This window comes from Lotus japonicus, chromosome 6, assembly GCF_012489685.1.
Source record: "Lotus japonicus ecotype B-129 chromosome 6, LjGifu_v1.2".
Taxonomy (NCBI): Eukaryota; Viridiplantae; Streptophyta; class Magnoliopsida; order Fabales; family Fabaceae; genus Lotus; species Lotus japonicus.
The window spans coordinates 13,509,079-13,536,051 of record NC_080046.1 but is presented as its reverse complement, the minus strand read 5'-3'; the positions used below and the strand labels follow the sequence as shown (position 1 = coordinate 13,536,051).

The 26,973-nt window shown below is 36.0% G+C and overlaps 2 protein-coding genes across 2 annotated transcripts; both read left to right on the top strand.

Moving 5' to 3' along the window:
• The first annotated feature begins 1,102 nt into the window (after positions 1-1,102).
• On the top strand, positions 1,103-4,893 carry LOC130725880 (eukaryotic translation initiation factor 3 subunit F). The gene is made up of 6 exons (XM_057577069.1): positions 1,103-1,462; positions 2,499-2,578; positions 3,020-3,249; positions 4,041-4,162; positions 4,235-4,348; positions 4,528-4,893. Exons 1-6 carry the CDS (start codon positions 1,232-1,234, stop codon positions 4,615-4,617), a joined length of 867 nt encoding a protein of 288 aa, XP_057433052.1. The 5' UTR covers positions 1,103-1,231; the 3' UTR covers positions 4,618-4,893.
• An 18,001-nt stretch (positions 4,894-22,894) lies between these two features.
• LOC130724394 (probable pectinesterase/pectinesterase inhibitor 20) lies at positions 22,895-26,622 on the top strand. Its single transcript, XM_057575609.1, has 2 exons — positions 22,895-23,977; positions 25,686-26,622. Exons 1-2 carry the CDS (start codon positions 22,975-22,977, stop codon positions 26,375-26,377), a joined length of 1,695 nt encoding a protein of 564 aa, XP_057431592.1. The 5' UTR covers positions 22,895-22,974; the 3' UTR covers positions 26,378-26,622.
• The last annotated feature ends 351 nt before the right edge of the window (positions 26,623-26,973 follow it).

Genomic DNA, 26,973 nt, shown 5'->3' with positions numbered 1-26,973 from the left:
TTTAAATAAATCAATTAAAAGTGTTGATGATTGTGATATTAGAATTTTTAATAACTACTTTTACTTTCAAAACAAAAAACAATTTAACTACTTTTAATTCGTTCTTTAAGCAAGCGACATTTCGCTTGATTTTCAACTCTTATGAATTACAAAATAAAAATTAGTTGTAAGGCTCATACTACTTAACGTGCTGCCCATAGAACGAAATATTAATCTCACAACTACTTAATGTGAGGGCATCCCAGTTAAAATAAAAAAATATTAACTACTGTGTTTTCCAATTATTCAAGTCAACTTTACTTTTTTTATATATATTCTATTTGTTTCCAGTATTTATATAATAGTATATTAAATATAACATAGAATATTATACTATACTAATATATTATATTATATATATTTTATTATAATTTATTTTATTTATAACAATCATAGAATTAGTAAAGTTTCTCTCTCACACACTTTTTCTTTTGGTCAAAGACTCAAAGGTTCCACATTAATCATTAATAAAGAAAAAATGGCAAATATATTTTTGTCAATTGAGTAGGGCAAGTCATACAAGTCTGGTTCCAAATCATCAAGGCCCAAATAAGCTAGAGATACAACATTGACTTAATAACATTTTTGGTCCCTCACTTATTATGATTTGACAGTTTTGTTCCCTCAAGGAATTTATTAGTCTACAACGTCCCTCGCGTTTACTAACTGTTGTAGTTTTGGTTTTTCGTCAACTATCATCCAATATTTAGCGGTTTTTAATGAAAAAATCAATTATAAATAAGGGTTGAAGAACAATTTCATGTTTTATGATTAACAATTTTATAGTTTCTAGTTATTTTTAATAAAGTTTTTAATCAGAAACCAGTTAAATATTGGATGGAAGTTGACGGAAAATTAAAACTGCAACAATTTGTAAATGTGAGAGGTATTGTAGGCTAATAAATTTCATTATGGATCAGAACTGCAAAATCGTGATAAGTGGAGACGAAATGTGTTGTTAAGGCTAAGCCAACATGAAAGATGACAGTAGCAAGTTGCAATGTTGAACCCAACATAAAAGATAGTTCATAAGCCCAATGAGCCAAAACCACTGGCCCATTCGAGCCCAGTTACAAACCGAAACAGAGACTAAACAACTGAAACCCTAGAAAATCGATCACAGTTCTTCCTCAAGTTCCATCCTTCTCTCCACACGTCGTGTTTGGTGCAGTGCTGAATCGGAGCTCCAAACATGGCGGCAAGCGATCGCACAGTGTTGCAATTCTCTTCATCTTCTTCCTCCTCTCAGAGCTTGTCCGCTAGGGTTCACCCTCTCGTTATCTTCAACATCTGTGACTGCTTCGTTCGACGCCCTGACCAAGCTGAGCGCGTCATCGGAACCCTACTTGGTTCCATCCTCCCCGATGGAACCGTCGATATCCGCAATTCCTACGCCGTTCCTCACAACGAGTCTATTGACCAGGTCCTTCACTCTACTCCTTCTTCATCATTATTGTTGTTAGCAGTAGAAATTTGTTAGCCGCTAGTTTTATGTGTTGGCTGCATTGTATGTTGGTGATTTTGGTGAAGTTTTGTGTTGATTGATGGAAAGAGGTTGATTGGATGGAATACTCAAACTCTGTTTCATCTTAACATGATAATGCAATGTCTGGAATCTGAATAATGTTATGGCAATTTTATTCCATCTCATTTCATTCTAATCCATCACATATCTTTCCACTTTCAATGCTGATATTGTAAATTACTTGTAGTCTGGCTCATAGTTATCGATAGGGCGCGAAATCCTGCTACTCGCAGCCAATAGCGGCCTTTCCTTGTATGGGATTTCATTTTTGGTGGTCATCCGCGACAGGCCGCGATCCTCGGTTGACTACTATGGTCTGGCTATAGTTATCATGGTCAAAGTTTCATAAACAACCCAAACTGTGCTATTTTGTTTTCTACTTGTCTCACATTTGTCTAGAAGCTCAATTTCACATTGTGAATCCAGAACTGGATTGAAGCTAAATAAGCTGGCATAACTGAAAAGAAAGTTTGCTTCAGCCTCTTACTGGCAAATCTTCTGATTAAAATTTGTTTGAATCCTAGAACTACCTCTCCTGTACTTCGTCTCTAATAAGTTTAACTCTATGTTCTGTTATGGCCTTCCTCCACCTTTTGAGGTGTTATGTTTTTCTCCTTGGGAATGAAATTAATAACTTTAGGAAGCAATAAGGCTGATAGATCATAGAACTACATAAATTTCTTCAAAAAAGTAACAAAGTTTGTGTTTAAAAATTAGTTTTAAATGATAAGGTGTATAATACAGTACTCTGCATAGTTAAAATTATTATTTAAAGCCTAGAAAAGAAGTTATGTAGTTGAAAATTTCTTTTGTCTGTTTTATTGATTTTTTTTTGTTCTGCCTTTTGAGTGCATAAATCATAATACATCAGTAAATTTTATTATCTGTTCTCACACTCGAAACGAGTTCTAATTTTTGAACTTATTATTTTCAGGTAGCTTTGGATATAGAGTACCAACATAATATGCTAGTAGCCCACCAGAAAGTGAATCCAAAGGAAGTCATAGTTGGATGGTAATTCCAGTTTATTTTCTAATTTCTATACTTTTTCGAAGTTATCACCTGAGTGCTATATAACAGAATTTTCTGTGAAGTGTGTGCCAGGAAAACTATGAAATCCACATGGCCTTAGGTTAAATGTGTTAACTTTGGTTTCTAGAAGTTCCCTTTCTTGATTATTTATTGTATTTATGTGGAGAGGAATGCCATATTTTCTCAGTTTTTGTTTTACCTACAAACATGGAAGGTTTTGTTGTATCAGAGTGGATTAAAGCAAATGTTTTCTTTTGTGAGCTTAACTAATAAATATGCATATGGACTGGATAGCAGTGTTAGGCTGAATTGTATCTTCTTTGGTTTTCCCCGACGTCTTTGGTCTTAGAAGGATGACTGATCCCAGGTTTATATCTTCTTTTCTTTACTAAAAACCAATGCTAACCTCTAAAAATAATGCAGGTATTCAACTGGCCTTGGAGTAACCGGTCATAGTGTATTAATCCATGAATTTTTTTCTCGAGAAGTTACCAATCCCATACATTTGACTGTTGACACTGAATTTGCTAATGGAGTGGGTACCATAAAAGCATATGTGTCAAACAATTTATCCCTTGGAGACAGGCAAATTGCTGCACAGTTTCAAGAAATTCCATTAGATCTTCGTATGGTTGAAGCTGAGCGAATTGGATGTAAGTATTGATTGGCATCATCTTTTTAATCATCCTTTTTCCTTTTACCTCATTCTTTTCTCTTGGTTAAGCTTTAGTTTTGTTTCTCATGTAACATATTTGCTGAAGTTTATATGCTTACCGTCATGACTCATGGATGCATCCAAAAAGAGTATTATTCTGAGTTTCCTTTTACTCAGTCAGTAACTGGCATTTCTCTGAATTGTACTTAAAGAAAATTTTATGGGGTATTTTGATGTTTCTTTAGCTTTCAATTATGGAATGTAATTGTCCATTGAATCATGCTAGGAGGACTAATCCAGAGTCTCTTGTGCTTTGTCTTTGTTTTGAGTTCTCACTGAAGTAATTTTTATGGAAATACCGACATAGAATAAGGAAATATGTAAGCTCTGTTAGAATTTTTTTTGATAAGCAAGCTCTGTTCGAATTTAAGTTGTTGACTTTTGAGAGAATGTATTAAGAGGTAGGAAGGTAGTTCTATGGGCTTATTGAGAGTTGGGAGCAATATTTATGTGAAAAATGTACTCCCTCCGTTTCAAAATTAATTGTCCACTTCCAAGAGAGCAATGAATGATGTTTTCCTCTATAATAGTTGTAGTTTAGCTGTTTAATTGTTTATATTTTATAGCACAAAAGAAATCTCATTGGCTTTCTTATTATAATTTTATGTGGTATTAATTAATTAATTAATTCATTGTTTATTAATATCACTTTCATTTATAGCTTGCAATGTTCTTTATTTTGAATTTGAATAATGGAGGCTGATTACATGTTTATTCTGATAATGGCAGTTGACACCCTGAAGGCAACCACAGTTGAAAAAATTCCCTCTGATTTAGAAGGCATGGAAGCATCAATGGAGCATCTACTAGCCTTGATTGATGACATATACAAATATGTTGACGATGTTGTGGTATGATGATCAACTTAGCCTTTTTTATCCAATCACATTTTAGGAGATTGTACTAATTGATTTTTATTTCAGGAAGGGCGTATTGCACCTGACAACAACATTGGAAAATTTATATCAGATGCTGTAGGCTCCCTTCCCAAATCGCCCCCAGCTGTTTTTGACAAGCTTGTGAATGACAGCTTGCAGGTAAGATCATGTTTTGTGTTGGTATTTAATTACAGCTATAATTGCAATGTTAGATTTTGTATGTCTGACAAAATAACCAAAATAACATTAAATGTTAGTTTCTTAGTTTATTGGTTTATGAACTTCTCAGCTTGCCTTTCATAACTTTGTTGGGCTGACAAGTGTTTCACCCGTTTCAGGATCACTTGCTCTCTCTATATTTATCTAGCATCACAAGAACACAGCTTAGCTTGGCTGAAAAATTGAACACAGCTGCTCAAATTCTGTGATTCTTCTTCTGTCTGTGAGCAGAGGCAATTTTTTCTGATGGAAGTTTCCTTTCTCGTCATGTTTTCTAGAAATGTGGAATATCAGCATTTTATACTTTTGCTTTACTTAACGTTTCATATTTTGTACTTGGCATTGCATAGGGAGTTTTGTTCTATCTTCTCTAAGATATCAGAGTAGCGTTAACTTGTCATGTATTCTGTTATTATATTTGAAAGAACATGAGCAAAATCTTTTCCTCATTCACCTATTTATTTCAGTGCTTGAATCCATGTTAATGAGCTTGTGCTTAGATAAGCTTTATAAATATTGAAGTTTAATTTTCTACTTTTGAGAAAAGCATGTTTTTTATTGTGAACATAAACAAATTAGTCACATATTTTGTTGTCTTAGCAATATATTACATTACTTAGGAAGTCTTAACGGTTGGATATAGCTTAAAGGCCATATCTAACTAGAAAGTTTCTCTTTTAATTGGACAATTAGAAAGATATTTTTTGGTTCATTAGACAGTTCGTTTCTTTTTGATTATAGTGAGTATATTTTTTCTCAGCCAAAAAAGGGTTGGCTAAGTTCTTTCTGGCTTCAATAGCATAACTTATCTTGTCTTCCTTTTAGTTCGCTTTTAATTGAAGTTCCTCTCCGATTGTTAGATGAGTATAGAACTAATTCTTCTTTTTTTTGAACTAATTCTTCAGTTATGCTATACAGAACCAAATGAAGCACAAGACGCCATCGTTTGGCACACTTTTTTTTTTAAATAACATTTTATTGAAAGGATTTGACGAAGTATAGATAAGTTTTAGGCATTGATCTTGAACCCATTGTTGTACTTGTCAGTCTGTTCGTTTCATCTTCGTCCATTGTGAATAAACGTGATCTAATTAGGGGATTGTTTTTTACACCTAATTTTTTTTTTGCACACCTCATTAACTTTTTTAATTCTAAAAATGCCCTTCAATTTAAAAAGTCACACACCTCTGTTTGGGTGTGTAAAAAACAGTCACACACCCTTAAAAAGTCTCTTTCTTTCTGCAATTCATCATCTATCTCCAAGCGTCGCTGCGACGATATCAACTCTTTCATCATCATCTATGCTCATGGGAAAATAAATAAGATTTAATGTAAAATCACAAAGCATGGCATTTTCCAATGGCACCCATAATATTTAGAGTAGTTAGAGTTCATAACCTTTATAGATGGTTAAACCTTTAATAGTTATACAAGACTTTCTAGTGTAGTGCTATGTTTAGTAGCGTCATTTTTACAACAGTTTACCTTGAAATGAGTATACACAGGTGCTATAAAAGACTTTTTCTAGTGTAGTGTTACGATTAATTACTTCACAATATAGTTAGGCATAGAAAAGAAATGCCGATCATATATCTGTTGGATTTCAGTCTCAGAAATCACCTTGAAGCAATTGATTATCACAATCAATGCTATGTTAAGAACAATCAATTTGTAAGAGAAGAAAGGAAGTCATGAAAAGCACATTCAGATCAGAAGAAGAATGAACAGAGGGAAAAACTTTATTAACATTGATCGCACAATCACAGTGCATATTACAACATTTATAGCTAATCATTAGCTGAGGACTAAAACCAGCTCAGCTCACAAACTAAAGGACTAAACTCTAAACCTTATAAAATCTGAAGGACTAATTCTAAATTACACAATATTACAACATTCCCTCCTAATTCAGAATTTCAGTTGCAGACATAATGTTCAATCCTCTACACAGTGCATTGAACCTCTCAACCCTTAAAGGTTTAGTAAACAAATCTGCAAGTTGTTTTTCAGTTGGACAATGAACCAACTCCAAAGCTCCTTTAGTCACCTGATCCCTTAGGAAATGAAACCTAGTTTCAATATGCTTGCTTCTTCCATGTGCCACAGGATGCTTAGCCAAGTCTATAGCTGACTTATTATCTATCATCAGCTTCATCACATTAGAGCTTCTCAGACCCATCTCTTCCATTAACATGCTTAACCATAGAGCCTGACAAGCACTAAACGAAGCTGCTACATATTCAGCTTCACAAGAGGAAAGAGCCACAATCGGCTGCTTCTTGGAACACCAAGACACTGGTGCATCACCACATAAGAACACATATCCAGTAGTACTCTTCCTATCATCCTTGTCTCCACTCCAATCTGAATCTACATAGCCTGTCACTTCACATTTCACATTGTAAGCCTTCTTAGGAAATAAAACTCCATGGTCAAGGGTTCCCTTGATATACCTAAGTATCCTTTTTGCTGCCAGGAAATGAGTCTCTTTGGGATCTTCCATAAACTTGCTTATTAAACCAACCCCATAACTGATTTCAGGTCTGCTACAACAAAGGTATCTCAATGAACCCACTATCTGCTTAAACAATGTTCCATCTACAGGCTTTCCTTGATCAGTCTTTGTCAATATCACACTGCAATCCACTGGAGTAGTAACTGAGTTACACTCAGCTAAATTGAATCTTTTCAATACATCCACTGCATATTTTTTCTGACACATGAAAATCCCTTTCTCAGTTCTGAGAAACCCAATTCCCAGAAAATATGAAAGTTCACCCATGTCACTCATCTCAAACTCAGCTTGCATATTACTCTTGAATTTTGCTATCTCATTCTCATCACTTCCTGTGACCAAAAGATCATCTACATATAAACACACAATCAGTAGTCCAACCTTCTTAGACTTCTGAACATACACTCCATGCTCAGATGTACATTTCAGAAATCCCAGTTTGCTAAGGAACGAGTCAATCCTCTTGTTCCAAGCCCGAGGGGCTTGCTTGAGACCATAAAGTGCTTTATGTAGCCTAAACACTTTATCTTCATTCTCTGGACTTTCAAACTCTGGTGGCTGTTTAACATAGACCTCTTCATCAAGAGGACCATTGAGAAATGCTGATTTCACATCAAGTTGATGTAACTTCCAGTCTTTCAAACTAGCAGTAGCTACAACCAACCTCACAGTCTCCATTCTAGCCACTGGTGCAAAAACATATGTATAGTCAAGACCTTCCTTCTGTTGAAATCCCCTAGCTACAAGCCTAGCCTTGTATCTTGACACTGAACCATCTGGTTTCAACTTTGTCTTGAAGATCCATTTAACTGAGATTGGACTCTTCCCCTTTGGTAGATCAACTAAGCTCCAAGTCTTGTTCCTTTCAATAGAACTGAGTTCTTCCTTCATTGCATTAACCCAGTTCTCATGTTTGAAAGCTTGTTCCAAACTCACTGGCTTAGCTTCCACAAACAGTGATAGATGTACCAACTCACCTTCATTTGTGACTTCACTGTCAGGAAAAAGAACATAATCACTGAGTCTTGTGGAAGATTGTCTAACCCTCTGACTTCTCTGGTTCACAGTAGCTTCTGGAGGTACCAACACTTGCGGTACTGCTTCAGTATGACCCTCATTCTCTATGTCAACATTCAACTCAGGAAAGTCATAGCTGATCTTGGAACTAGAAGCTTCTGATTTATCTTTATTCCATTCCCAAGTAGCTGATTCATCAACTACTACATCCCTGCTGACTACTATTTTATTAGTCATAGGATCCAACAACCTATAAGCTCCAGTAGAATGATATCCTACCAACAAAAGCTTCTCACTCTTGTCATCAAGCTTTTTCCTCCTTTGATCAGGTAAATGTCTATAACATACTGAGCCAAATACCCTTAAGTGCCTCACTCTAGGCTTGATTCCAGTCCAAGCTTCTAAAGGTGTTAAAGACTTTAACTTCCTGGTGGGACACCTATTCAGTATATAGGTGGCAGTGGAAACTGCTTCTCCCCATAGCTTGACTGGTAAACCCTTGCTCTTCAACATACTCCTGACCATATTAGCAATGGTTCTATTTCTCCTCTCAGCCACACCATTGTGCTGAGGAGTATATGGTGCTGTGATCTCATGATAGATGCCAGCTTCCTCACAAAACTGCTTCATATCCTTGGACACATATTCACCACCACCATCAGTTCTCAATACCTTGATTTTCTTCTCACTTTGTCTTTCAACCAGGGCCTTGAATTTCCTGAACACAGCAAACACTTCTGACTTTTTCTCCAGCAGGTAAGTCCACATCATCCTTGTGTGATCATCAATGAAGGAAACAAAATATTTATTCCCTCCTGATTATGTAACCTCAAAAGGCCCACACACATCAGAGAAAACCACATCCAAAGCTACCTTGGACTCCACTGGCTTGCTGTTTGCAAAGGAATTCCTTGGTTGCTTACTCAACAGGCAATCTTCACAAACTTGCCCTGAACCCTTAATCAGAGGTAGACCTTTCACCATATCTTCATGATGAAGTTGATGAAGCCCTTTAAAGTGCAAGTGGCCATATCTAAGATGCCACAATTTATCAACCTCTTCAATCTTTGCAGACAAACATTGTACTCCACTAGTATCTAGATCAACTCTGAAAGTTTTATTTCCAGACAATACTGATTGCAAAATCAGATTATGCTTAGGATCATACACTAGTAGCTTCTTCCCCTTAGTCTTCCAAGAATACCCTTTTTCTAATAGCTGCCCTAGACTTATCAAATTGTGCTTCACACTAGGGACATACAAGACTTCTGGAATGTAGGCTTTTCTACCATTCTTTTTCTTCACCAGTATTTTACCAACACCATCAGCAGTGATGATGCTATTATCTGCAAACCTCACACTGCTTTTCCTCTCCTCATCAAGATCCACAAACCACTCTTTGTGGCCAGACATGTGAGAGGAGCACCCTGAGTCTAAGTGCCAGGTATTCTCACTAAGCTTATGAGAACTCACAGCAGAATGACTAACTTCACAACTAGGATTTCTAAGCAATTTACCAGAACAAGAATTAACAGGGTCATCAGGAACTACAAACAGTACCTGTTCCTCATCAGAATCATCATCATCATGAGCAGAATATGCATGATCTTCACCATCCTGCTTGTTGCCCTTCTTCTTGTTCTTGCACTCAAAGGCATAGTGGCCATACTTCTTACAAGCATAGCACTGAACACTTTGTTTCTTTCCTTTGTCTTTCTTCCATTTGTCTTTATCATACCCTTTCTCCTTAGAATCCACCTTCTTCTTGGAGTCACCATCATCCTCATTGTTAGCAGATTTTCCAGCACCTTTGTTCTTCCAATTCTTCTCCTTGGAAGTCTTAGAGTTGCTACCCCATTTCTTCTTGCTAGTACTGCCTCTAACATACAGTGCCTGCTCAGTTTCTCTCTCAGAATCTCGCAGGTTTAGCCTCATTTCATGAGCCTCCAATGACCCTTGAAGCTCTTCCACCTTCATAGTCTCAAGATCCTTAGACTCCTCTATAGTAGTGACTATATGATCAAATCTTGTAGTCAAAGATCGAAGAACCTTTTCTACAAGCATTTGATCATTCATGGTCTCTCCATTCGTCTTCATTTGGTTTGTCAAGGTCTGAAGCCGAGTAAAGAACTTAGAAATCATCTCTGATTTCTCCATCTTCAGAGCTTCATACTGTCTTCTGAGGGTCTGCAACTTGACCTTCTTCAATTTTGCCACACCTTCGTAACTCTTGGTCAGAATATCCCAGGCTTCTTTCGACGTTTTCGCCGCTGCAATTTTCTCAAAATTAGCAGGGTTAACGCATTGATGGATTATGAACAAAGCTCTCATGTCTTTCTTCTTCAATTCCTTGTGAGCTGCTCTCTGCTCAGCCGTGGGTTCCGCCGGTAGAGCCTCCAACCCAGAAGTCACCATTTCCAGAACATCTTGGAACCCGAAGATTACGAGCATCTGGGTGTTCCAACGTTCCCAATCAGTCTTTCCATCAAGAACCGGCAACGAAGCTGGGAAATTGTCGTTCGTTCCAGCCATCACCTTCAAAGAAGCGTCCAATTCCACCGGAGCTACCAACGGAGCAAGCACCTCCGTTGTGACTGATTCACACTCCGCCGTAGATCGCCGTGCACTGGTGGTGGCTCACGTCGCCGGTCGCCGGATCGTCAAGCTCTTGATACCACTGTTGGATTTCAGTCTCAGAAATCACCTTGAAGCAATTGATTATCACAATCAATGCTATGTTAAGAACAATCAATTTGTAAGAGAAGAAAGGAAGTCAAGAAAAGCACATTCAGATCAGAAGAAGAATGAACAGAGGGAAAAACTTTATTAACATTGATCGCACAATCACAGTGCATATTACAACATTTATAGCTAATCATTAGCTGAGGACTAAAACCAGCTCAGCTCACAAACTAAAGGACTAAACTCTAAACCTTATAAAATCTGAAGGACTAATTCTGAATTACACAATATTACAACAATATCAAAGCAATAAGATATATACAAAGCCTTTCATATCAAAAATGTTTAGCCAATTATAACAGTAATGAAGAACATAAAAATCCTAATTATGACTAACATCTCAAATAAAGGAGAAGAGATGAACCAAAGGGGCTATTTGTACTTTTGATATGCCTCTGAGGTGTTTGTTCTCATTGCTCCGCCTCCACAACACTCTCACGTCTTCGTAGCAAGTCTAAAAACAAATTATACCTAAGCTTATGTCTCCCCCATTTATTTATAACCACTATATATGAGCTTGTTCTGAATGTTGTTTCACGTTTTTAACACATCCACAATCGTGCTTAGTAATTAAATTACAGAAGCACGATGCTAAAAGCCAGTACGAGCATGCTCACTTGTATACGTTCGTTCTTCACACAGGAATTTTAATGATGATCCAGCAGTTTAGATTGAAGTTCTAGTTGCTGTGAACAACATATTAAATTTTCAGACTGATCTTATAAAGAACAAATTTGCAATAGTCATTCTATGATGAGTTCTCAGAGTTAATAGCTTGCAAAACTTGCTGAGTGCTCGTTTTTGCCCATTTTCCATGCATGTTTTCCACTTGTGACCTGCCTATTGCATATTTTTTCATAAACCACATGAGTTATGTAGAGGTAGTTCAATTTTTGGCACAAAATCATGCCGAAAACATAAGAAGAATCAAGCAAAATAGACATGTATCACAAACTGTGACAAGACACAAATTCAACTTATATCCTCTCACTCAAGTTCTTAAGCTTATCTTGGATCACATGTATATTGTAGGAGGCATGCTAAAGCATCTCATGGCTTCGACTAGAGACTATCTCAAATTTTGGCTGTCCAAACATCCTAATGTCTTAGATACTCAGACCTAAGGGCAACTGTAACAAAATAAAATGATACGCACAAATATTTTCTCCCAATATCAACTAGGCATATGAGAATAATGATCCCTAACTAAAATAGTATCTGGCTATCTGCTATTATCAGATATGATCTATTATACATCAAAACATCCCTATCACATTTTTGCATTATTCCCTCCCAGTTTATTATGCTGTACTACATAAATACGCGTTAAGATAACACTCTACAAGTATTCTAACTCTAATATTTAGTTTTCTCCTTCAACGTCATAGTGCCTTGAAGACACTATATCCGGTGCCCACTCATAGCTGTATACGATGAGACAGAATCCATTCCACAAAGGAGCAGTGACGAAACACCACCCCTTTCATATTGGCACACTACAAAAAAAACGTTATTTAGTGGGGGTTTTTTAGCGGGGGTTTTGATAACCCCCGCAAATGTCGTTGCTTTTTAATAGTTAAGGCGGGTTTTAATAACCCCCGCAAAATTTTCATTAATTACCCCCTCGTTCTCGTTCTCCATCACTCTCAGTCACTCTCACTCGTTCGTTCTCGTTCTCAACTCTCACTCGTTCGTTCAACCATGGATTTCCACCGATTTGATCTCGATTTCCACCGATTTCAACCTGATTTCCACCGATTTCAACCTGATTCTACCGATTCCAACCTCCCGATTCCAACCTTCCGATTTCCACCGATTTCTTCTGTTTCGAGCTCCCTTCGATCACTCTCTTCGATCTCGCTTCTCAATTCTCTTTCAGATTGCGATTTAGGGTTCTACGCAAACGTTGATAATTTCCTCTGCACATTCCTCTCCATTTCCATAGAATCGCGATTCGCAATTTGAAGATCTGTGTTGTGCCGAGTCTTCGCGTCAAGCTTGGGTGGTGAATATCTCAGGCGGCCGCGGACGGCGGCGACGATAGCGGCGGCGGTTGGTGGAGGAGCTGGAACGGGAAGAGAGGTGGATAATTGTGATCGGAGAAGAGAATGATGTATTTGAAGCAGCCTAGGATTTCGCAGAGCATGGAGTTGTTGTTGTTGTTGTTTGATTTGGTTGTTTGCGTTTCTGTGTGTGGTTGTTGCTGTGGCTCCTCCTCCACCTTGTGTTAGAGGTGGTGATCTTGTGAAGGGAAATTCAGGTGGCTACTGTTTGCATGCAATTTTGATGGTTTCCCTCTGAGCCTGTGGCTCGGGGGATCTGAGAGTAGCTATAGCCATGGCGTCGTCAGAGAATGAGGCTTCTTCTCAGTCTTCTTCTCCTCCTGCTTCTGCACCTTCCTGTATGAACAAGTTTAGGCTCTATGAGACTCTATCGGTATGATGCTATGCACTTTTATTCTTCTTTCTAGTGTTTGTGGATATTAAGTATTCCAGTGAATTTATTATCATTGGTGGTTCTTCTTTGTTTTGAAATTGCAATGTTAAATGTTTGAATCAGGAAACTATGTAATCATTGGATTTCTTTTGTTACAGGCCTCAATGTATAGGTTCACTATTTTACAGGATGAGAATTAGTTGACTAAGTAGACAGAAGTAGATAAATTGGTAAACTAATTCCATTGTCTGATTTAGCTCTCATTCTTTCACTAATTTGATGTTTTTATACGTACCCGATTGGATGCAAACCAAAGAGCACTTATTGGAGCTTATTTAGTGCATTTTCTAGTAGATAATCTCCAATAAGCATATATACATATACCCTTTACTTCCAAAGTGAATTTGAATGTAACTTTTATTCCCTGGCAATGTGAGCATCTATGCGAATACTTCCTATTTCTATTTGACCTTGAAATGGGATTTGCCTTAAATTTGGAAGGGGTTATCTTCTGGCCTCTGTTTATGATTTAGATACTTGGTTTGGAAATATGGCCCTAGAATTACAATGCCTGTCTAATCCAATGTTTATATTTAACTCTTGATATCCCATTTGAGATATACTGAATTACGTGCTTGGATGTGCTTTTGTTTTTATGTTTGTGCCACAGAACTTTTACATGATAGGAAGGGACAAGAACAGGACATATTGGAGAGTGCTAAAGATTGATCGGCAAGATCCATCTGAGTTAAATGTGTGCGAAGATTCAACCACGTATACAGAAAGTGAATGTTCTGACCTGTTGAGGCGTATCAATGAGGGGAACAAGTCTACAGGTGGACTGAAATTTGTTACAACTTGTTCTGGAATTGTTGGTATGTAGATCCAATGTGTTTTTTATATTGTGATTTTTTGTTGTTGGTTTGTGTCTAAATTGTAACTGTCAGTGATTGGTTCCGTCATTTTATCTTGCTGAATTTAAATTAACCCAAAAGATCAGTCAAATCATGTAGAGACAGATTAAGCATGTTAGTTGTGAATGAATTGATGATGATAAGAAAGTAGCTATATGAGTCATGAGATTTAAAAAAATGGGTTGATGATAATTAGAAAGTAGCTATATGATACTCTGTGGTTAGGCTACCCTTGTATAACTTCTTTTCTTGGGTATGGCTCATCCATTTTCTTTTATTCTTTTGCAGGCCTTGGTCTCTATCATCTTGGTTTCCCAAAGGTATAAAACAGTTATCTTATGTTCTATAGAGTCTAACTTTCTCTAAGTTTAGGACTTGAGAATGGGAATATGTGATTTCTTCCCTTTATTTTGGCCAATTACTGTTGCAGCTGGCAAAGTGTGTTGAATAAATGGTGACAGGAATGTGATTATCTAAGGGCTATAGCCCTCCCTCGCCAACAAATTTTAACACTAGTGGATACCAAGACTGGAAAGGTACATTGACAATTTTATTTTCTTTTGAAAATTTATTTTTACTGGTCATGGCCATCAATAGATGTTATGATAGAAATAGATCTCAAGCAGAGTCTAGAAGAGGAGAAATAGCAGAATGTAGGGGATCACTACCCCTGATAGAGACTGTTATTGTAACAAGATAGCTGATAGTTGTTATGGTTAGTTAGTTGGTAGAATAGTTAGTTAAAGGGAGTAGGCTAGATAATGAGTGAGGAGAGGCTATAAATAGTGGGGAAGGGGTAATAGGTAGGGCAATTGGTTGACCAAGGTGTTTTGTGGAGAGTGTTATTTCTCGAATACCAGTAGGCATTGTACTCTTGGAGAGTGAGTTGTTTCAGTAGTAACCATTCCATTTGGGTGCTCTATCTGATCCAGTTTCTATCAACTGGCATCAGAGCTTCTTTAAACCAAAGCACGGTTCTAGTTTGAGGTCATTCATATAATTTTGAGCTAATCATGAGAAAGTAGTAAAATTGATTTTGCCTCTTCCAACATGGCCAAGCAACTGCAGTCAGATGTTTCTTGTACTGCATAAATAGACTAAAATGAAAAGGAAATCCATATCAAAGAAAACATGGAGATGTAGCACACTTGTAGCATGTGGGGTCATTTGCATTTATAAACATGTATTTCTTCACAAATCATGATGATATTTCTGTCTTCCACAGGAATCAAGAGTGATGTCAGGACAAGCTCTGGTATGTTTTTGACTCCTGAAGAAAGAAAATACCCTACGATACATGTAAGTTATCGAGTTTAGTCTTCCTTGGCTCTTTTGTTTTGTCTCTATGTTCAATTTGTCATCAAACCAGTGTTAAAACCTGAACTGTACCAGTTGATGTGATAATAAAAAAGATACTGAGTTAACCTTTGGCAAATTGACTAACACTACCTAAATTCTAGTAAAAGAAGCAACTCATAGAAGATTTTAGGATAGATGGAGTGTGTGATTTATGAGGAGAGAAGATGAATGGAACCAATGGGAGTAGTTGGAAAACCCTGTTATTACAAACACCATGACATTGGTTTTCTGCTATCTTATTTTTATATGTAGCTTTCTATATGGATGGCTGGCGTGGAACAACAGCTACTACAAGTATTTTCATTGCTGCTTCGGTTACAGATTGTCTTGATGGCTATATTGCTCGCAAGGTACTCACTCAAACTGAATTCAAATACGTACCAGACATTCCTTTTTCATTGTTCCATGTTTGAGATGTTTATCACTTGTCTTTTCTATATTTGCAATGCAGATGAAGTTAAAATATTCATTTGGTGCGTTCTTAGATCCCGTAGCTGACAAGGTATCTATTACTACTCTTTGGACTACTTGATGCTTACATACAAGTCTCTTTAAGTAATAACATATTTCGATTCCTCAGAATCAATTCTGTCACCCATAAGCTTCTCCCACAACTGGTTTTGGCTTTGCGATAAATAGTAGAATGATTTGCAAACATACTATAAGTGACATGTCAAAACCGTGCTTTCGTTATTTTCTGTAAGTGAATGATTTTCTATTGAATGCAGCTTATGGTTGCTGCAACATTGGTTTTATTATGTACTAGACCTTTGTCTGTTGATGTTTTTGGACAAGCACCCTAGCTACTGACTCTCCCTTCAATTGCCATAATTGGTAGAGGTAATGCTACTTAACTTATTGCATCTTTGATTTCTATGACATGCAATACCTTCAAGGTATTGCTCACAGGGAACCTTACAAAGGGTCGCACATCATCACCAAAATCATGCATCTTCATTGTTATGGATTCCTTATCCCTTCTCTCTGCTGTTATTTTTTCTATGATGTTCAATTTGTAATGTGTCAATTGGCTCTTATTCTAGGTTAAAAATGTCCCTAGAATAAACTTTGGTAGCCAAGGCAAGTTTAAAGCTGTAAATAATCTCTTGCATTTAAGGGGGTTGAAAACTCCCGTTAAAAAAAGCTTGCGGATAAGGGAGGTTTAAAACCCCCGCTAAAAAACGCCGCTAAATGTATATGCAGGTACCAGGGTTTGCTGAAAAACGCCGCTAATAATTTGTGGCGAGTGTAACTTCGGGATTTTTCAAAACCCCCGCTAAGTAACTCGCGGGGGTTGAAAACCCCCACTAATTGCAAGAAAAAAATCCCACTAAAAAACGTTTTTTTTGTAGTGGCAAACATACTTATTCAGATTTAATTTGGTAATCTTAGACCATAACAACTGCTACAAAGAATTCTAATATATATTTGCTTACGGTCACATGCCGAAGCCATCAATCATGACTTGGTCCAAATCTAATGCGCGAATTAAGATCCAAATGCAGATTAAATATCTAGAAAAACGACTTAGTCTTTGTAAAAAAAATCCCTGTTTTTAACATCTAAAAATTCAAACGAGTTAACTTGGTTGTTAGGCATTCACACACTAGTTTTAATACTTGTTATAACTTGCTAATTCATAAATTATACGCAAATCAGGCATCTAACTTAAATTATCACATCGTGCTCACGTCCCTTCTTTTAGGTTTCTTTGGGTAAAGTCTATGTACCCTTTGATTCTCCTACACTTGAACAAGTGGTGTGTGCTATCTTCACAAGAAGCTTCGTTTTTCCAACTTGTAAAGAGGTCAATTCATATTAAATCTCTACTTGTTACTTCTTTACTTTACATATAGTACATTGACTTCCTCATAGTTTTACTTATAGTGAGGTTTGGTAATTTTTAATCCATTAATGGGAAATGAAGCCCAATACTCAAGTTTTCAGGGATAAAAAAAGAAAAGAAAATCACACAATTTTACGCCTTGCATGCTTCTTCAACGGTTAGCACATTTGGTCTTCCGAAGACTATTACAAAAAATTTGCCATATAAAATACGGATTTATATGAGACAAGAACTCTGATGACAAAAAAGAAAACGTACATTTTTTTAAGTATCACGCGACCACCAACACTATATTAATCAGTAGTAAGTAAGCTAGACTCCTATAAGTAAAAACACATGTTCGATTCCTAGAAAAAGATATTTGTTAGGAGAGCTATAAAAGTATTCACCCAATCGATAGTCGTGAGACTGATTCACCGAATCACCACCAGCACACTAAGCAGTAGAGAATTAACCAAAGATCTTTTTTCCATCGCAAAAGTTGAGAATGAAACCCTAATCACTTACTTAAAACTAAAGAATATGCCCATCTTCTAGCTCTTTCTGGATGAAGTTAAATCACCCTCCGCAATTAATTGCTTTTAAACAATATTACTTAAAGTCTCGGTGAAAAAATAGCTTTAAAATAAGTGAATTAAAAAGAACAACTGGTTTTTTATTACAAATTTATAAATAATATTATTTTCTACATCTAATTAGATAATTTAAAATTATTCACAGATTTCAGATTCAACTGTCACTTATTTATAAACTGAGGGTTCAAATTTTCTAAGTCCGTAAAATCCAGTTGGTAGGAAACTTTTCTTGGGGAGATCCCCCAACGCTTCTACTAGGAGTAGGCCTCTGGTCATCTCCCGAACATGCCACTAACACACTGTCCAATAGTGAAGACTGTTCTACCATTTTTATTTAACAAAAACGACATCTTAATAAATTAAGTTTAGAGTTTAAAAATTTACATTTTGAAACCGATTATGATACGTAGATACAAATTTTATAGTATGGACACTTCAAATATGAATAATTATATCTCACACCTCATTTTTAAGGTGTGGAGAGGTGAAAGGAGAGAGAGATAAGAAGAAATGAGAGAAAAAGTAAAGATGTGATAGGTGATTTGATTGATTAAGAAGAGAGAAATAGATAGAAAATGATGGTGGAAAAGGAGCGGAGCTATGTATGAATGATAGCTATACAACGTGTTCGAATTCGACTTTCCTGCAGTCTAATAATTCTAATTTTTTTAAGTAAAAGAACCTTAATTGGTTGATCTTGATCAGTACGGACAAATTTGATTTAAGTATGTTGATTTTACGCGTACAATCATCCTTTTAAATTAGAGCTGCCCGATTAAGAGGAGATGGTCACATACCCCTTATATTAGTGAATGCAGTATTCCGTGATGGTAGAGAATCATATTCCATTTTTTTCTCCATCTCTTACATCTTGTCACATCACACTATTATATAGACTTAATTTTTCTAATATCTCTTCTCTTCTCATTTTGAATGTTAATGACTTCTGTGGTACCCATAAATTTTTTAGGTGTGATACCCGCATTAAGTGGCGTAGTAGATTATTGTCATGTGGTGTTTTAAGTTATAATTTTATTATTTTGTTGAAAAAAGGTGGAGGGATTTACTGTCGCAGTTTGAAAAAGTTCAAGGACTCAATGATTTAATAACATATTGTTCTTAAGTCTGTTTATGTTCTTCAATGCACGATTTGAAAATTAGGGTTTCAAGTTCAACTTGCAACTTTGAGAGATCATTTAAGTTCATTTCGTGCCAGGATCCTTTTCCTCTATGCTTCACCCATCATATGAACTTCCAAACCTTGATTCTTGAGACATACCTGGGATGACAACAAAAATTGAAATACTAGAAGGACCCGGTTAAAACATAGCAAATCACTTGAAACACAAACTCTACAACTGCAAAACTATTTCATCATGGAGAATCACCATCACTCCATAACCTCTTCCACACTCTTGAACACCAACATGATGGCCCTCTCCCCCTCAACCCCTCCACCAAGTTAACTCCATCACTGAAATACTATCCTAGCAACCGCATCCGCCACCGTGGATTCGCCCAACTCCACTGGGAAATTGCTGGAGCCAACATTCCTTGTGTCGTTCAAACCTCATCACGTTTATTGTTGTCAAAACCACAACAAGTAAACCAAACGCTCACATGCGCCGACATCGAGCCCAACCACCGATTCACCTCCATTTTCGGAGTATCAGAGCCATGAGTCGAGTCCCACCGCGTCATCAGTGAAGAATGAAATCGTGAAATTGAAGGGTAAAGAAAGAGAAAGAGAGAATATTAAGCCTTTCAACGTTATCAGGATCATCGACGTCAACAAAAACTCAGATATGCATCGTCATCGAGCCCAGAGCCACCACGATGAGACCTAACACGTCATCAACGAAAGAAAATGAAATCATGAAGTTGAAGGGTAGATAAAGAGAACGAGAGAAATCATATAGCTAGTGCGAGATCTGGAGATCGTGGTCGGCGAAAGAAGAACAAGATGGTTCTGGTGAGGCTTATTGACGACGATGAGAACAGTGCATACTCCGGTGCCTCTCTTTGGAACAAAATTTTAGTAATAAAGAAGAGATGAAGGGGTTGGAAACCGTGTGAATTATTACTTAGCAAATTAAATAATGAGAATAATATTAACATTTAAAACTTATAAGAAAAATATTAAAACAAAAATGCTAATTCAATCACAACATGTATATTTTTTATTGTACAGATCATTTGAAGTATCACACCTTAATCTTGGTTTAAGTATCACAACAAGCACCTTACCTTGAATGTTTATCGACATTGATTATCTCCCCTACATTTTCCTTTTGAAATATACTAGTGTTCTTTTTACCCGTGCGTTGCACGGGGAATATGTTTATTGTATTTGATACATCGATCATATTTTAAATTATAAAAAAATTTAAGATACTAAAAATGTAAGAAAAATCTTAATGAAGCAGATGATAAACACATATTAATCATGGAAAAAAAAAGAATGTGTCTATTGTATTTGATACATCGATCATATTTTAAATTATAAAAAATTTAACATACTAAGAATGTAAGAACAATTATAATAAAGTAGATGATAAACACATATTAATCATGGGAAAAAAGAATGTGATAGTAGCACAAATTAGGGTTGTGAAAGATAAATCATAAAATATGACATCATTTTGTTTATTTGAAGTCATAAAATAGCAATATATCAGATTTTGTACAAAATTTACGAACCTTAAACCGACAAAAATAATTTTGCATAGATTTCAAATTAGCCAACATAGATTTGTTTTGACAATAAATTTTAGGTGCAGAAATTTCTCCTCTCCATTTATAATTGAATGCATTCAGTTGGTATCTCATTTGATTTTATTTGTAATTTAACACAATATCAATCAATTAGTTTAGAGTATAATGATTGTTTAAAAAAAATATAATGATACTTTTTATATAAAACAATATGTCACGTTACATATGCATAAAAAAAACTCTAAAGTTAAAAAGAATATTTTAAAATTTTCAGTGTAACACATGTCAAAATAGGAGAAGGATTTACTTATACATAAGTGGCAACACCTTGAAACATCATTACAACAAACATTGATCTTTGCATGCTCTTTTTTGCCACCATTTATCAAGAAGTGTGGTCCTTTAGAGCTGTATAGTAGCCACCCACTGTATTTAGAATAACACATTTTATACTATTCTTGGTGTAGAACTCATGCTCCATTTCTTGCAAATCCATCACATATCATCAATCATCGTCATGCTTCTTTGGTAGTTGGGAGCATCAATGTCTTTCTTTTACTCTACAACATTGGGAATGATCTTAAACTGTGCAAGATGATGCATCTGTTATAGAAAAAAAAATACCAAACCAAATTGCAAACCAAGCAAGAGCTTACATTGCACATGTGAGATGGACAAAACAGATTGAGAGGAACAATGAAATAATGTTTAGGTAGTGGAAAACAATTGAATTACCAAAAAAAAAGGTGAGCAGCAGACATGCAAGTCCATAAAACCCGGATAAGAGTTAATAATCTTTTTATACTAAGCAATCAGAATGTGTGAAGACTATAATAAATTTATTCCCTTACCTAAAATTGGGATGAGAAGTGATATCCATAGAGCTCAGCAAAGTCCCTATCCTCATTATATGAACCAAGAACTGTTCATTCTGCCACCAATCTTATATCCTAACCCCATTCCACATCAGATCAAGAATTGTAGTAAAAAAATGGAGACGAAAAGTATAATGAACCACATGCTGGAAAAGTTACTTATTTGATCAGATTAATAATTCTAAGATCCAAAATCAACACAAATCAGTAGTTATAAATTTATCAGCAAGAAATGAGATAGCAAGAGAAAATGCCATAAATTGGTGAATGAAAATAAGGAAATTTTATATGATTCATTCTCCTTATCCACATTCCCTTTCCATTCAGCTCATTAACTGTGTTAAGACTTACTTCCCACTAAGCAAAAGTTCAAATATCAGTTATGAAGCCAAACTAAATGTAACTTATGAGTTATAAAGATGCAGCTATGAGTACAACTAATACCCATGGATGTGACAGGTATAAAGATGCAGTTCTCGGACCATAACCCCAAACATTCTTGAGCCATATAGGAAACTGCCTGAAAATCAAATAGAATCAGACATTTAGTTAAGCAAATTTAGAATTTTAACACATGTACTAATTGAAAAAAAGCTTCCACTATTGAGATAGTAAAGCAAAATAAAAGAGACTATAGCTATGTCTAAAAGCGATTTACAATTGACAACAAAAAAAAGCTATTAATTAATAAGAAAAATAGCAAAATCTGGAATTGAAAGCAATCATATGAATAAGTATCTTACCTAAATCTCATTTCTTTAACTGGGATCCTGGGTCAAATTTGCTGGACGTCCCTTCTTCTGAAAGAGTTTCTCTGCCTTCATGATGCTGACATTGTAGATGAAGTTTTGACAGCCAAAACTGGAAGACAATGATGCAATTAAATAAACTTGCAATGGGAAGGATAAAAGCATGTAAGTCTACTATCAATTGGCCGATTAAGAACATTCAGAATAAGGGTTGCATAAGAGAAAGCATCACAACATTAGTTTATTTAAGAGATATGGAAGCACCACCAACAAATACTAAAGCATATATGAAATTAAACAAAACAATCACAAAATAGGGAACAATGAACAAATTAAGAGAAAATTAAAGGACATGGCTTTTAGGAATTGAATCAACACTACCAAATATAGTGCTCACTAATTAGGTCAATCAAATTCAGCAACAAAAAAACCTTTAGGAAACGAAGCATAAACATTTATGTCAAACACTTACCTCTTTTCGCGGGGGCCCCGTACGCGTGATCTATAATCAGACTATATACCACCAGTCCATTACTTAGACAATCTCCATGTGACAAAAAACAAAAATGACAACTATCAATCAATATTTCTATAACTTCAAAAAAAAAAATCAATATTTCTAAGTATGCAAAGTCCTTCTAGTTGACTATATTAATATGGAACGCCTTCATGCTTAGATCATCAATCATTTTCTTAAGATCTAATCTTCTTTCTGGTCAATATATAAGGGGCCTCAATTGGCATAAATTCAAGACTCACAGAACATGCATGTTCTTCCCTCATAGCTAACATCGCTCCTTATTCCTTTGTTTTTTACCAACCAATGGCTTTCATAAACTTTGCCCTTCTCACGCTCTGCATTTCGCTTATTCTTTCCATCTTGGCATCATCATCCATAGCTTCCAACCCACCTATAGTTCCCCCAGAAACTATTTGCAGATCCACTACAGATCCTTCCTTCTGTAAAACAGTGCTTGCAAACAAAAACGGCACCGTCTTTGACTATGGCCGCATTGCTGTCACAAAGTCCTTATCCCAATCCCGCAAGTTCTTAAACTTAGTGGATTCACACCTTCAAGATAAATCATCTTTGTCCCAACCCACAATTTCTTCTCTTGAAGATTGTCTTTTTCTTGCTGAACTAAACTTTGAATACTTATCAAACACTATTAACACCGCTAATAAATCTAGTGATGTTCTTCCCTCTTCCCAAGCAGAAGAAATACACACGTTACTAAGTGCTGTTCTCACAAACCAACAAACTTGCTTAGATGGCCTAGAGACCACGGCTTCTGATCAGAGAGTGAAGAATTATTTATCATCCTCGCTTTCTAATGATACAAAGCTTCATGGTGTCTCACTTGCCCTCTTTGTGAAGGGCTGGGTGCCTGAGAAGAAAATACAAACATCATGGCAATTTAATGGGAGACACTTGGGTTTTCGGAACGGTCGCTTACCATTGAAGATGTCAAATCGAGCACGTGCCATTTATGATTCTGCGGTCTCTAGAGGCCGCGGGAGAAAACTGCTTCAAGCGTCGGGTGACAACCTAAGCGTCACAGTGAGTGACATCGTGGTTGTTAGTCAGGATGGAAGTGGAAATTTCACCGCTATCAACGATGCTATAGCTGCTGCACCAAATAACACAAATGGTAGTGGTGGCTACTTTCTTATATTTGTCACCGAGGGTGTGTATCAAGAATATGTGTCTATACCAAAAAACAAGAAGTACTTGATGATGGCAGGAGATGGGATCAATCGAACAATTATCACCGGTGATCATAATGTTGTGGATAATTTTACCACATTCAACTCTGCAACATTTGGTAAGCAAATATTAAGTACTGTGCACATGTTCATGTCTTTATAACCTAGGAAGGGATTTTAAAATTATATCTTTGGCTTCAGCCACAAGTAAATGAATTTTGACATGCATGTTGCAATATTTTGTTTTCCAAAATACAATTTGTATATAAATTTTGTCTGAATTTTTACGAAGTACACTGGATACACTTGCATATGTACTGATTTGCAATTATGACATGTCATAGCTTAAAGAAAAATATAAAATTGAAGGAAATTGTCATATTAGTAAATATTTAAAAAGTGGGAGGTTGAGCTTTTTATTTGACAGCAGCACAACCTAAGTTGTGTTTTTCATAGAATAGATTAATAGATTAAGTTCCTCTATCTTTATTTGATATCTCATTTTTCGTCCTACCAATAAAATTATTTCATTTTAATTAAAAAAAATATGGATATATACTTATAAACATACAATATATAGTGTGGTTTTTAAATGATGTCACCATTTTATTAAGAGTTTAATTTTGATGCACCGACGGCGTAAAGTTTTTTTACACCGTCAACCAATCAGATTTCAAGGATGTGACATGTCAATTAAAGAAATTAAATGAAAAGAGAGATTTTCTCACATCCTTGAAATCTGATTGGTTGACGGTGTAAAAAAACTTTACACCGTCGGTGCATCAAACTTTTTCTCTTTTATTAATGTTAGGAACGAGACATCAAATAGCATAAGAGTTAACCATAAAAAAAAAAATAGCATAAGAGTCCCTGAGGGTTACCTCAAGTGGTAAGATATGTGGGATATAAGCGTTTAAGAGGGGAAGGTTTGGGGTTCGAATCCTGAAAGAGAAATTTGAAGGGATTTTCTAACTTACTAAGAGCATCTCCAATGCTAGTTCTTATTTCTTAGTTCTTAGCACTATTCATGTGGGCCCGTATTGCCACATGTGTTTAAGCAATTCTCAAGCAATTTTGTTCTAACCATGAGTTCTTAGTTCTTACAACTATTCATTTGGTCCCACCAACCACATTATTTATACTTTTTATTTTCATAATGTAATAAAACAAAACTCATAAAGTAATAAAGTGATTTGGATGAGAGAGAAATAATTAATATTTTAAGCTAAGAACTCAAAAAGCAAAACATCTTATATAAGAACTGAGTTCTTATTTTTAAGAACTAAGGAGTTCATGTCAGCACCTCCAATGGTAAAGCTCTTAGTTCTTAGTTCTTAACTCCAAAATAAGAACTAAGAACCTTGCATTGGAGATGCTCTAACCTACTAACTTCCTCGTAGTTCAAACCACCACAAATTCATGAGTAAAATAGTTAGGGTATATTAGTGACGGTTGCAACCGCCACCAAGTAATGAAGAAACCTAGCAGAGGTTTGAACCGACATAAAATCAAACACAAAATCATGCTGACGCACTAAAATATAGCAGCGGTTAGAATTTATATCGGCAACGCCTTCCTCCTTATTAATTTGTTTGTAGTATGAAAATTTCCATCAAGCATTTGCTAAGTTTAGGGAGAATTAACATATTGGGTAGTCGCTACACAAGCGAAACAATTTCTTTATTAGAATAGTATTCTAAAGTTATATTTTCCCTCCTCAAAATTTGGTTACTACCATCTCTAATGAGAGTATGAGACATTGTTAATTTTACTTAATTCCTAATTCTATCACAAAGAGCACCTCTTATACACATATTCCATGTGTAGCTGTTGTAGCGCAAGGGTTTGTAGCAGTCAACATAACATTCCGAAACACAGCTGGGCCAAGCAAGCACCAAGCAGTTGCTGTAAGAAATGGAGCTGATCTGTCCACCTTCTACAGCTGCAGCTTTGAAGGGTATCAAGACACTCTGTACACACACTCTTTGAGGCAATTTTACCGTGAATGTGACATCTATGGCACAGTTGATTTCATATTTGGAAATGCCGCTGTTGTTTTCCAAACTTGCAACATCTATCCACGCCTCCCCATGAGTGGACAATTCAATGCCATTACTGCTCAAGGTCGAACTGATCCAAATCAAAACACGGGAAGTTCCATACATAATGCCACTATTAAAGCTACTGAAGATTTGGCTCCGAAGGTTAGTACAGTGAAAACATACCTTGGGAGGCCATGGAAAGAGTACTCAAGGACTGTGTATTTGCAATCATTCATGGATAACTTGATAGATCCCACTGGTTGGCATGAATGGAGCGGAGATTTTGCATTAAGTACCTTGTACTATGCAGAGTATAATAACACGGGACCTGGTTCAAACACTGTGAATAGAGTGAATTGGCTAGGCTATCATGTTATTAATGCTACTGATGCAGCTAATTTTACTGTGTCTAACTTCTTAGATGGGGATAATTGGCTGCCTCAGACTGGTGTCCCATACTTGAGTGGATTGATATAGCTAAATAGACTTACAAATTTTCAACTGTTTGACCATTGGTAACAATGGGATTTAGCGACGGTTTTCAAGCCGTCGATATATCGTCAATAATTACGTGTTTTATTGTAGTGAAGCTTTGGTGTGCTTTTACATTCTTTCTAGTTGGATTTGAAAACCTACTCTATTTTGTATTTTTATTTAAGAGAGTTGAAATTAGTGTGAGGATTCTTGAACTGATTAAACGATGAAGCATGAAGCGATTGTAGATCCCGTTTTCTGAAGAACATAAATCTCTATCACTGATTAGTTATTGGCTTTTGGGATTTTACGATGAAGATTGTTCTTGTACTTTTAAGGGGTGATTGTAACTTATTAACTTGAATAAATCGAGTTCTAGACGATTGTCTATTAGAAAATCACAAATTTTTAACCCTTGATTATGGTTAAGATTCAACCCAAAGACTCTAATAACAAGTTAAATATATCTTTTGTGACCAAGGACATTTTGCTGCACTTGAAAGATTATTCCCCAAAGATTGACTTTTTCTCATATTTATTTCTAGTGTACAGATTGACTGAAGTAATATAAAATATTTTTGAATCCACAAGGATTGTGA